Here is a 12,894-nt window from a genome sequence, read left to right on the forward strand (position 1 = left end):
TTGTTAGGCCTGAGAGTTATGAGGGGCTGCTAAATTAGTGGACTGAGCTACATTGCCTCCATTGTTCTACTTTGCTGATGGACAATCCCTCAAGAAGTGGCCCTGCTGACCGCACCCAAAGCAACAATTTGTGCCCAAACGACACACCCCTGGATGTTTCTTACCATACGTGTTGCAAGTAGGGTACTCAAGGCCTCTGTAACCACACTAGTCTATGAGTGTAAGCCTGTTGCTCTGAAATTTTGGTTTTTCTTGTTAAACTTGGACCTCTAAACTGGTGCACTAGCTGAAGATGGAGCAGGTCCTGATTTTGATTTCTTGAAGAACTGGCGATTGCCTCCTGCTTGAGATCCCCCATGGCTGAAATTTCCTGCAGATTTAGCTCTCTTGCTGATTCCCTGCCCTTCTCTCACTGTAGCCACTCATCTTCCTTCAACCTGTCTTCGTTCCCTTGAACAAAGGCAACCATCTTAGTAATGATCATGTCATTGTTCTGAGCAACTATATTAGCATCAGCAAACAAGTCATCTGAAATCCCTAAAACAAACCGCCTAACTTTGGCCCTCATATCACGTACCATTTACGGAGCATACTTAACCAGAGAGAGAAACTTGAGGTAGTACTCATTCACACTCATATCATTCTATCTGAGTCTCTCAAACTCCAAAGCCTTAGCTTCCAAGACATCAGTGGGTAGAAAATGATCATGAAACGCATCTGCAAACTCCTTCCAAGTTGCAAGAGCCACATCATCCCCTTGGGACTCTTACCATGTTTCATACCAAGTGGCAACATCCTTCAACTGGTACGCAACAAGCTCTGTTGCTCAGTGTCTGTAGCATGCATCACTTGAAATATCTTCTGAACCTCATCAATGAAGTTTTGTGGATCCTCATCCTTTTTGGACCCTGTGAAGACTGGAGGTTTCATGTTGAGAAATTCCCTAGACCTGGAACTACCCATCTCATCAACAACACTTGTCCTCTGCCATTGAGCCTGAGTAGCAACAATTTGGGTGAGCAACTGGATCGCTGATAATAGGCGAAATCTAGATGATTTAGCTATTGTTTATGCTTCCGCTTGATTATATTCCAATGACATATTATGGTTAATTGATGAAAAATAGGCTCTAATTGTGATATTATACATTGCAGGATGAAGAGCCTATATGATGCTTTCAAGAGGATATTGGAATGATTTATGAGCAAGAACAACCCCTCGGAGTCAAGTGCGCGCAAGGACGAGACGAAAAAATGGATGAAATCAAGCTCCAAGTGCGCGAAGAAACGCACGAAGTCGCGTAGTAGTTTGCACGTAAGAAAGGCCGAGGCAGAATCATGCGCGAAGAAACGCGTGAAGTTATGCGCGAGCTCGTACGTGTCCGGTCCGGAAAAATGTTATTTAGGGGTAAATTTGGAAATCTGGAGGGAAACCCACTTAACCTATATAAAGTCAAGCTCGCCTAAGGTTAAAGTATCAAGTCTTTCATAGTTTAGTGGAAGAAATAGAGAGGCAAGAGGCAAGGAGGAGTTTTGACCATCAAATTCTTCTTTTCTTCTCTTGTTTTTGCTATTTTGTGATGAAATTGAACTTATTTATGATGAACACTAGTATGAGTGGATAAAACCCATTGTTCTGGGGTCATGGGTGAAACATGAATATTGTTGTTTGAAGTTTAATTCTACAAAGTTGGTTTATCATATTGGGCTGTTTATTTAATTCTGCATTTAATTATTTTGCTGAGTAGCTAACATTGAAATACTATCTACGAATCTTTAGTTGAACTTGAAAGTGGGAACTTTAGATTGCATATAGAATTAAATAGAGCAAGTTCTTGAACCCGGGCCTCGGGGAACGGATTTGCAATTGGGATAGACATATACCCAATTGCCTTGCTTGGTTGAAATACTGGAATTGTAAATGCGTTCTTGTTAATTTTAATACCATAGACATATAGGCGTTGAGTTGACTTGAATAGGCGAGTAAGAACTCGACAGATTCTTATGAGTAATATAAACCCTATCAATCAATAACCCAGATAAATTAATTAGTCATTTTGAGCCAAGAACACAACACGATTGTTGACTATGCCCGTGACCCTGGAATATCTTCTCCTACTGTTTGTTACTCGTAATTGCTATTCATTTGGGTACTTGCGTTAGTTAGATTAATTCTTTATAGTTTAAGTAGTAAAACAATTACATCTCTCTTTAGTGAACAATCTCTTGGGTAGATATAGAAATTGGGTTTGAATCAGTCAACAGTTAATCAAAAGTCTTCGTGGGAACGATACTCTACTCACTACTCTATTACTTGACAATCACGTGCACTTGTGTGAGTGTTTTGGTCGCAACAAGTTTTTGGCGCCGTTGCCGGGGACTTAGAAATTAGCTACTTGACTGAATTGAGCTTTTATTACTTATTTATTCGAGTTTTAACTTTTAGTTCACTTTGTTTGTGCTAATACAAGAGTTTCTATTGAATGCGAAGAAGTAGAAGCGCAAACAATTTCCTTCCTCTCGATCCCGAAATTGAACGAACACTTCACAGATTTAGGAGGGAGGTGGACGCGATAACCAGAATTGAAAGAGAGTTGGACATCGAAGTTCAACCACAGCCAATTGAGATGGCAGGTAATGAGGTACGCACGGTGATTGAAGCCGCAAGGCCCTGTCTGGCTAATATGACTCAGGCTATTGTGAAGCCTGACATCACTGGACACTTTGAGCTGAAACAATACATGGTGCAGCTGATCCAATCCACAGGGCTGTTTGTGGGTTTACCACATGAAGACCCACAGAGGCACATTCAAAATTTCTTGGAAATTACGAATACCTACAACTATCCGAAAGTTTCTAAGGACTATGTCAGGCTGACATTTTTCCCTTTTTCACTGCTTGGGGAAGCTAAGGAGTGGTTGAATAAAGAGCCAGCAAATTCAATCCGCACCTGGGATGATCTGGAGAGGAAATTCTTAATCAAGTTTTTCCCCACTAAGAAAACAAAGGTATTGAGGATTCAAATTCTTGGGTTTGAACAACGAGCAGGCGAGACACTGCGTCAAGCATGGGAAAGGTACAAGAAGATGCTCAGAGACTGTCCTCATCATTGCCAGACGGACGAGGTATTGGGTCACACTTTTGTAGATGGGTTAGATGATGCTTCAAAGATGAATCTTGATTCCGCTTGTGGGGGTAGTTGCATGGCCAGACCGTATAGTGAAATCCAAATCTTGCTGAATAACTTCACTGCTAATGATAATAACTGGCAAGGTGAGGGTGATTCATGAAAGGTAGTTAAGCAAAAATCAGTTAGGTTACTTGAGTTAGACGAAGTGTCATCCATGAGAGCCGATATTGCAAAGCTGGCCAATCAGATGACTAGGATGACAATGCAGCAACCATAGACAATGCAACACGTACAACAGATGACCATTTGCTGCGAACTCTGTGGCGACAGTCATATGAGTGATATGTGCCCCACGAATCCAGAATCTATCTATTATGTGGGGCAACAGAACAAAGGTCCGCCGAATCAGCATGCACAATACGGGAATTCTTACAATCCAAATTGGAGGAATCATCCCAACTTCTCATGGGGTGGAAATAAGAAGAATCAGTATCAGCATAGACCCCAAGGGAATTTCAATCAGCCTCAAAGACCACCACAACAAATGGAAGAAAGTACCAATGATCTGCTAAAGAAGTTTTTGATTGACAATCAGCAACTCAGGACCGACTTCAGAAATCTTGAAAGACAAATGAGGTAGTTAGCAACAAATCAAAACACTAGACCTGCAGGCGCCCTCCCCAGTGATACAGAAAAGAACCCTCAAGTGAATGCAGTTACACTTAGAAGCGGGAGGGAGCTATAGGAAGTGCCAAAGAAAAAGAAAGACAAGCCCATACCTGATGGAGAGTTGATCCCTAAAGTGACTCAAGAGCAAAAGAATGCTGCTGAAATTTCAGAGCCCGTGGAGGCCCCAAGACCACCACCCCCTTTTCCCCAGATATTGCAGAAAAAGAATGATGATCGCATGTTCACAAAATTCCTCTCTATGTTAAGCCAGGTTCAATTGAATATCCCACTTGTTGATGTGCTTCATGAAATTCCAAAGTATGCTAAATACATAAAAGATATAGTGGCTCACAAGAGAAGATTAACTGAATTTGAGACAGTGGCACTTACTGAGGAGTGCATTTCAAGGTTCCAAAATAAGCTCCCTCAAAAGCTTAAGGATCCCGGCAGCTTCACGATTCCTGTGCGCATTGGCAATATTGATGTGGGTCGTGCTCTTTGCGATTTGGGGGAGAGCATAAATCTAATGCCTCTGTCCTTGTTTAAGCAACTGGGCCTGGGAGCTCCAAGGCCCACTACTATGATGTTACAGCTGGCTGACAGATCGATAGCACACCCTGAAGGGGTGATTGAAGATGTGTTGCTGCAGATTAGGAAATTCATCTTCCCTGCTGATTTCATTATACTCAGTTATGAGGCTGATGAACTGGTTCCAATCATATTGGGGCGACCTCTCTTAGCTACTGGTGATGCAATTATCAAAGTGAGATAGGGAAAGATAATTTTGAGGGTAGATGACGAGGAAGCAATTTTTAATGTCTACAGAGCAATCCAACTTCCCCGCCACTATGAGGAGCTCTCAATGATACCTGTTGTTGAGGCCGATGAGCAGATTCATTATCCGAGTGTATATCTAGACGATTCTCTAGAGAAAGCACTTATGTTACTTGATAGCCTAGGGGCTGATGAGGAGGTTGAGGAGATGATGCACATCCTTGATACATCTTGTGCGTACCTGCAAGGGACGCACCCCTTCGAGCCTTTGAATAGACCATAGGGGCCTCCTCCAAAGCCGTCAATTGAGGAAGTCCCAAAATTGGAACTTAAACCCCTTCCACCTCACCTACAATATGCTTATTTGGGTGACTCTGACACTTTACCTATTATTGTCTCGTCTGACTTGTCTAAATTGCAGGAAGAAAAGCTTTTGAGAGTGCTACGTGAGCACAAGCGAGCGCTTGGGTGGACTATGTCTGACATTAAGGGCATTAGTCCAGCCTTCTTCATGCACAAAATTCTCATGGAGGATGGACACAAGCCTAGTGTAGAGTAACAACGCGACTCAATCCAATTATGAAAGAGGTGGTAAGAAAAGAAGTGCTTAAGTGGCTCGACGCAGGTATTGTATTCCCTATCTCAGACAGCAAATGGGTAAGCCCCGTCCAATGTGTACCCAAGAAAGGGGGGATGACTGTAGTAGTTAATGAGAATAATGATTTAATACCTACAAGAACTGTCACTAGGTGGAGAATTTGCATTGATTATAGAAAATTGAACAATGCCACCTGGAAGGACCACTTTCCCCTCCCTTTATTGACCAAATGCTTGATAGATTAGCTGGCCAGGAGTACTACTGCTTCTTAGATGGTTACTCGGGGTATAATCAGATTGCTATAGCCCTAGAGGACCAAGAGAAGACCACTTTTATGTGTCCTTATGGCACATATGCGTTCAAGCGAATGCCTTTTGGTCTTTGTAATGTACCTGCGACTTTTCAAAGGTGTATGGTGTCCATTTTTACTGACATGGTTGAGAGGTTTGTGGAAGAGTTCATGGAAAATGTTTCTATGTTTGGATGTTCTTTTGATAACTTCTTGATGAACCTTGATAAAGTACTTGCTAGGTGTGAAGAGACTAACTTGGTGCTAAACTGGGAAAAGTGCCATTTCATGGTACGTGAAGGTATAGTCCTGGGGCACAAGGTGTCCAAAGATGGTTTGCAGGTGGACAAGGCAAAGGTGGAAGCGATTGAAAAATTGTCTCCACCGATATCTGTCAAAGGCATTCGTAGTTTCTTGGGCCATGCAGGTTTTTATCGTCGTTTCATTAAAGATTTCTCGAAAATTTCCTCTCCCTTGTACAGGTCGCTTGAGAAAGATGTCGCCTTCAAATTTGATGATGCATGTCTGAAGGCATTCGAGGAGCTAAAAGTAAGGTTGGTTACTGCACCAATCATAATTGCTCCGAACTGGGAGAACCGTTCGAGTTGATGTGCGATGCTAGCAACTTGGTTGTTGGTGCTGTCTTGGGGCAAAGGAGAAATAAGATATTCCACTCCATCTACTATGCAAGCAAAACTCTGAATCCAGCTCAGATGAACTACACCATCACTGAAAAAGAGTTGCTTGCAGTGGTGTGGGTGTTTGACAAGTTCAGGTCATATATTGTGGGGACCAAAGTCATCGTTTACACAGATCATTTAGCCATCAGGTACTTGTTTGAGAAAAAGGATTCCAAGCCGAGACTGATTCGGTGGGTCCTACTGCTGCAAGAGTTTGATTTAGAGATCCGAGACCGCAAAGGAACAGAGAACCAAGTGGCTGATCACTTGTCCAGTTTAGAAAATCGGAACCATGTGGCTCAAGGGGGTGTAATCAAAGAAACATTCCCTGATGAGCAGTTATTGGCAATCACCTCAAGCACAGCCCCGTAGTATTCATATTATGTGAATTTTATTGCAAGTGGAGTGACACCACCAGAATTGACACCAGACAATAGACGAAGGTTCTTGCATGATGTGAGGCTCTACATGTGGGATGAGCCATTCTTATACAGGCTATGTGCAGATAAGTTGGTGCGAAGATGTGTTCCTGAGGAGGATATGAGTGCCATACTCCATAGTTGTCATGCCTCGTCATACGAAGGTCATCACGGTGGAGACAGGACCGCCCAAAAGTGCTACAATCAGGTTTCTATTGGCCGAAATTAATTAGGGATGCACACGCCTTTGTTAAAATGTGTGACAAGTGCCAAAGAACCGGGATGATCACTAAGAAGCACGAGATGCCGCTGCAAAACATCCTGGTAGTGGAGCTTTTCGATGTTTGGGGAATTGACTTCATGGGACCTTTTCCATACTCGAACGACCATAGATACATCTTGGTGGCAGTTGATTATGTGTCCAAGTGGGTGGAGGCCATTGCTCTTCCATCTAATGATGCAAAGGTGGTGGTAAGCTTTGTCAAGAAGCATATCTTCACACGTTTTGGAACTCCTAGAGTGTTGATTAGTGATGGAGGTACGCATTTCTACAACAAACTGTTAAACAATGTCCTTACAAAGTACGGGGTCAAGCATAAGGTCTCCACTGCCTATAACCCATAGACAAGTGGTCAAGTGGAGGTTTCAAACAGAGAGGTAAAGCAAATTCTTGAGAAAACAGTGAGTGCGAATAGAAAAGATTAGGCCGAAAAGTTAGACGACGCATTGTGGGCGTATCGAACAGCATACAAAACTCCCATAGGTGCTTCTCCTTATAGATTGGTGTATGGGAAGGCATGTCACTTGCCCGTCGAACTTGAGCACAAGGCCTATTGGGCAATAAAGAAGCTGAACATGGATGGGAACTTAGCTGGAGAGAAGAGGTTGCTGCAACTCGATGAGCTCGAGGAGTTTCGATTACATGCATATGAAAATGCCAAATTGTATAAAGAAAAGACTAAGAGGTGGAATGACAAGCACATTCAACATCGAGAGTTCGAGCCAGGGCAAGAGTTCTGTTGTTCAATTCGAGGTTGAAGTTTTTTCCTGGAAAGCTTAAATCTCGTTGGTCAGGCCCTTTTGTTGTGGTAAGCGTGAAGCCTCATAGAGCCATGGAGTTGAGAGATATGAGTTCCACTGGCACTTTCTTGGTGAACGGTCAACGGATAAAACATTACTGGGGTGGTGACTTTGCACATCACAAGGCCTCATTGGACTTGAAGGATGCTTGAGAACATGTTGAGTCGTGCCGCGACGTTAAATCAGGCACTGGATGGGAGGCAACCCATTGAAATATTGTAACCGTCGTGCCACAACGTTAAATAAGGAGCTGGTTGGGAGGCAACACAACGATAGTAGTAGTGTTTAATTTTGAGCTTTAACTTACTAACAAATGCAGGCGACGAAGGGCGGGTGAAAGGACCATCAACCAGGAGCATAACAGGTGACAATAAATGCAAAAATAAATGCCTAGGAGCGCGACTTCGCACCCACTTCGCGTGTATGTTCGCGCGCCTGGGCGAACCTTTCTGCCTGGAACTCAATGGAACCACACGAAAAAACGTGCGAGCTCCAAAACTTCGCGCACAAGTTCGCGAACCTTTCTGCCTGGAACTCAACAGAACCGCGCGAGCTCTAAACTTCGCGCATATGTTCGCGCGCTTGGGTGGAACATTCTGCCTGGAACTTTTCAGACGTTTTGTTTTTCTTTTTAGTTCTAGTTTTTCTTTTTATTTTTTATTTTTGTAGTTTAATAGGTTATTTGTTTAGACACATTTACCCCCCCTTCTATTAAATAAAACCCATATCCCCTCTTCCAAAATCTCCCAACTCCTTCAAAAATACCAAATTCCAGCACCCCTGCCCCCATCACCCTCTCTCACGATTCTCTTCCCAAAAATCACTAGCATCATCCCCGTCTCTCACGATTTTCAACAAGGTATGAGCCCTAGTTGTAGTTTTCTTTCTTTTTATCTTTCTACTTTCAGATTTTTATGTTGTATCTTATGCCATCAATGTAGATGTGTTTTGTGATTTGGTATTCAAACTTGGTGAAATATGTTGTGGGGTTACTTTGTTGTAAGTGTGGGGTGGGTAGTACTTGATTTGGGTTATGGATGAGATTTTGTGGGAGGCCCTTGTTGCAAGACCCTTAGAAAAGAGCTGTGAAGTCTGAGTAACCACATTAAGTCACACTATTTTTGTTGGGCTGAGCTAATGTGTCCACATTTTGCAGGTATTATGGCACCATCGAAAAAGCGCCAAGCCACGGGTCCATCCTCAAGCCGCCAAAGGGCAGCTCCTGCACGTCCCTATGACAACAACAAATTTGTCACCCCTGAGGCTCAGACTTGTTTTACAGAGAAGGCTGCCAAGAAGCCAATTCCAGAGAGGGGCATAAACATCAAAAAGGTCAAGGAACGATGCCCCCACATGTACAATGAGTTGATGGAGCGGGGTTTGAAGGCCTTCATTGATGATCCAGAGGAGGCTAATGTAATGGTTGTACGTGAATTCTATGCTAATCTACCAGAGCATGTCAACCATGTGGTCACAGTGCGCCGTAAGGCGGTGGATGCCTCCATTGAGGCGATACGCATAGCTTATCAATTACCCGACCCTCTGCCTGAGAATACTGACTTTTATGAATATGGGCGAAATCCAACCGATGCCAAGTGGGAGCGCTTCTTTGATGAAATTTGCACACCAGGAAAAATGGTAGAGTGGCTGGAACATGGAAAGAAGTTCCACTCATCTGTCTTAACTCCAGAGGCGAAGAGCTGGCTGTATGTGATTAACAGTCGCCTTATTCCCTCCACAAATACTATGGAGGTGAATGGACCCCAGGCTGTATTGATTTGGTGTTTCATCAAGGTTCTTCCCTTCGATATGGCCAAAGTGATCCATGACGAGATGTTTATCCGATGCCCCCAACGCCAGTATGGCTTCTTTTTCCCATCTTTGGTGACTAAGCTTTGCAGGAATATGCAGGTGCTTGAAAATACTCGTGTGGACGGGCTGGTAAGAAAAATCCACAAGATCCAACCTGGCACGAACACCATAGGGGCAGCCTCAGCAGCAGCGGCAGGTGGAGAGGATGAGAGTGGTTCTGATGCATCGGAGGAGGAAGAGCAAATGGATGTGGAGGGCGAAGCGCAGGCCCATGCGCCCAGCGCAACAGCTACAACACTGTCACGAGCAGCGTCCTCTTCAAGAACTACCAGAGTGTCTCGGCACACCATATTGGAGCAGGAGGTGGCTGGTCTACGCACCTCTATGAATGATTTGGGCACTCGTGTTGACGCGATAGCTGACCGACAAGTCAAGTCAGAAAAAAAGTTCATGGGTTGGTTGCGAGCTTTGGGGCGTGCGTGCAACGTGAACCCCGAAACCATTTCCAATCAAGAGTGAAGCTTCAGGGAAGTCTCTTCACCTCACTGCTCTTTTAAATTTTAAGCCATGAGGACATGTCTTCTTTCTTAAGTGTGGGGTGGGGGATTCCTTCATTGTATGTTGTATGTAGTTGTACAAATTGCCGGGTTGTTTTGTTTGTTTCATGTTGACTTGATAGTTTTTGTTAAGCAAGAGTAGTTTTTTTGTTTGTTAATTTAGATAAATGGCTCGGCCCGACGACAGATCCCTTTTGACGGGGTTCTTGAGGGACGGAGTCGAGAAAAAAAAAAGTTTTTTTTTGTTGGCTCTTCCTGATGACGGATCTTTTAGACGATTTTCTTGAGGGAAGTGAGTCTAGAGAAAACAACAAAAAGATTTTTTATTTTTTTCTTAGGTAGTGTAGCAATTCCCCCTTGGTTTTTCTTTAAGCCGTGGTTCTTTTCCAAGGGTTTACCTTGAACCGGGCATAGGTAGTTTTTATTTTTGTTTTATTTTTGATTTGTAGATTAGGGTAATGGTCTACGAGCTATAAAAATTGAAAGAGAACCCATAGCGTTGACGTACCTGAACACAATAGACCCTAGAGTGTAACTCTTAGTCCTAATTGTTGAATCTCACTGAAAGTGCCTTAATTTGTATGTTTGTTACTGAATTGAATGGTCGTAATTGAGTGTCTTGATGAGCTGATCTGAATGAGTCATATGCCATGTGTGGTGAATATTTGTGTAGTCCATGTAGTGTACTTATGTCTAGAACTTGTCCGGTATGTGAGTTGAAGCGAAATTTTAGGTGATGCTCGGTTTAAAAAAATGATGTTAGGCTTTTTTTGACCTTTTTTGAGCTTAATTGCTTATCACAAATTAAATTTGTCCCTAATTAACCCTTTTGAGCCTGTAGACTTTTGTTTGGCACCCGCATTACAAGCCTATACCCATTTGTTCTTAATTGACATTGTTTTGATCCTTTTACCTCTTAAAGCACTTTAATTGTGAGAGGAGCGCTAAAAGAAGTAAGAAGGAAATAAGTGTGGGGTGACTTTTGAGTGGAACCAATAAAAGGGTGAAAGGTGCACTTATGTTGTAAACGAATACACCACTAGCAGAAATTGAGTGACAAGAAGAATAAACTTATCAAAAAAAAGAGATGATTACATTGTGTCTTGTTCCAGCTAGTCGGAATGAATTAATAGAGTGCTTAAATAAGAAGGGAGTATTTGTGGGATGATACTGTGTGTGAATAAGAAGTGGGTTGAAGAATTTGCGCTAAAAATTGCTCATGTGATGTGTTAAAGTGCTTAGGGGTTGAGTCACTATTCCTAAATACATCCTATCTGTCCCTTAGCCCACATTACAACCATGAAAAGTCCTAATTGATTTTGGATCGAGCTAGCCTACATTAGTAGAGATTTACATTAAGGGCAAGCTTATGGTGCCAATTGCATGCATGTGACCTCTTTTGTGAGAGTGAGTGATTTCCTTGATATATGTGAGTATATAAATTGAATGTGGTAGATTGAACTCAATTTTTGTTGATGTAATTGTGAGGGCATATGATTCGTGACGGAAAAGCAAGTCTTGACTTCTGTATAGAGTACTTTAAGGAAGTGTGAATATTGCATGACACTTGAGAGTCGACTTTGAGGTTAGGATTGTTCACTGCTAGGCGTAATACATGTACATTGTTCTAGGTGTAATGTGTTAAGGGAAATGGTTGAGTGAAGGATTCTCTAGAGAGTATAGTTGATTGCTCGAGGACTAGCAATGAATTAAGTGTGAGGTGTTGATAATAGGCGAAATCTAGGTGATTTAGCTATTGTTTATGCTTCCGCTTGATTATATTCCAATGACATATTATGGTTAATTGATGAAAAATAGGCTCTAATTGTGATATGTATACATTGCAGGATGAGGAGCCTATATGATGCTTTCAAGAGGATATTGGAATGATTTATGAGCAAGAACAACCCCTCGGAGTCGAGTGCGCGCAAGGACGAGACGAAAAAATGGACAAAATAAAGCTCCAGGTGCGCGAAGAAACGCGTGAAGTTGCGCAGTAGTTCGCGCGTAAGAAAGGCCGAGGCAGAATCATGCGAGAAGAAATGCGTGAAGTTATGCGCGAGCTCGCGCATGTCCGGTCCAGAAAAACGTTATTTAGGGGTAAAATTGGAAATCTGGACGGAAACCCACTTAATCTATATAAAGTCAAGCTCGCCCAAGGTTAAAGTATCAAGTCTTTCATAGTTTAGTGGAAGAAATAGAGAGGCAAGAGGCAAGGAGGAGTTTTGACCATCAAGTTCTTCTTTTCTTCTCTTGTTTTTGCTGTTTTGTGATGAAATTGAACTTATTTATGATGAACACTAGTATGAGTGGCTAAAACCCATTGTTCTGGGATCATGGGTGAAACATGAATGTTGTTGTTTGAAGTTTAATTCTACAAAGTTGGTTTATCATATTGGGTTGTTTATTTAATTCTGCGTTTAATTATTTTGCTGAGTAGCGAACAGTGAAATACTATCTACGAATCTTTAGTTGAACTTGAAAGTGGGAACTTTAGATTGCATATAGAATTAAATAGAGCAAGTTCTTGAACCCGGGCCTCGGGGAATGGATTTGCAATTAGGATAGACATATACCCAATTGCCTTGCTTGGTTGAAATACAGGAATTGTAAATGCGTTCTTGTTAATTTTAATACCATAGACATATAGGTGTTGAGTTGACTTGAATAGGCGAGTAAGAACTCGACAGATTCTTATGAGTAATATCAACCCTGTCAATCAATAACTCAGATAAATTGATTAGTCATTTTGAGCCAAGAACACAACACGATTGTTGACTGTGCCTGTGACCCTGGTATATCTTCTCCTATTGTTTGTTACTCGTAATTGCTATTCGTTTGGGTACTTGCGTTAGTTAGATTAATTCTTTATAGTTTAAGTAGTAAA

General features: G+C 42.3%; 1 protein-coding gene across 1 annotated transcript; it reads left to right on the plus strand.

Moving 5' to 3' along the window:
• Positions 1-3,427: 3,427 nt before the first annotated feature.
• On the plus strand, positions 3,428-6,068 carry LOC138888608 (uncharacterized). Its single transcript, XM_070170501.1, has 4 exons — positions 3,428-3,765; positions 4,066-4,561; positions 4,994-5,122; positions 5,346-6,068. The coding sequence occupies exons 1-4, from the start codon at positions 3,428-3,430 to the stop codon at positions 6,066-6,068; spliced, it is 1,686 nt and encodes a 561-aa protein (XP_070026602.1).
• Positions 6,069-12,894: the final 6,826 nt, after the last annotated feature.

This window comes from Nicotiana sylvestris, chromosome 3 (genome assembly GCF_000393655.2).
Source record: "Nicotiana sylvestris chromosome 3, ASM39365v2, whole genome shotgun sequence".
In the NCBI taxonomy this organism is placed as follows: domain Eukaryota; kingdom Viridiplantae; phylum Streptophyta; class Magnoliopsida; order Solanales; family Solanaceae; genus Nicotiana; species Nicotiana sylvestris.

Bases quoted from the DNA above. Each gene is read 5' to 3' on its own strand.
- LOC138888608 (XM_070170501.1), top strand. From the start codon at position 3,428: ATGACCATTTGCTGCGAACTCTGTGGCGACAGTCATATGAGTGATATG. The intron at 3,766-4,065 runs GTAGTTAGCAAC...CTCTATGTTAAG, and splicing joins AATCTTGAAAGACAAATGAG to CCAGGTTCAATTGAATATCC. The intron at 5,123-5,345 runs GTAGAGTAACAA...CATTGATTATAG, and splicing joins AGGATGGACACAAGCCTAGT to AAAATTGAACAATGCCACCT.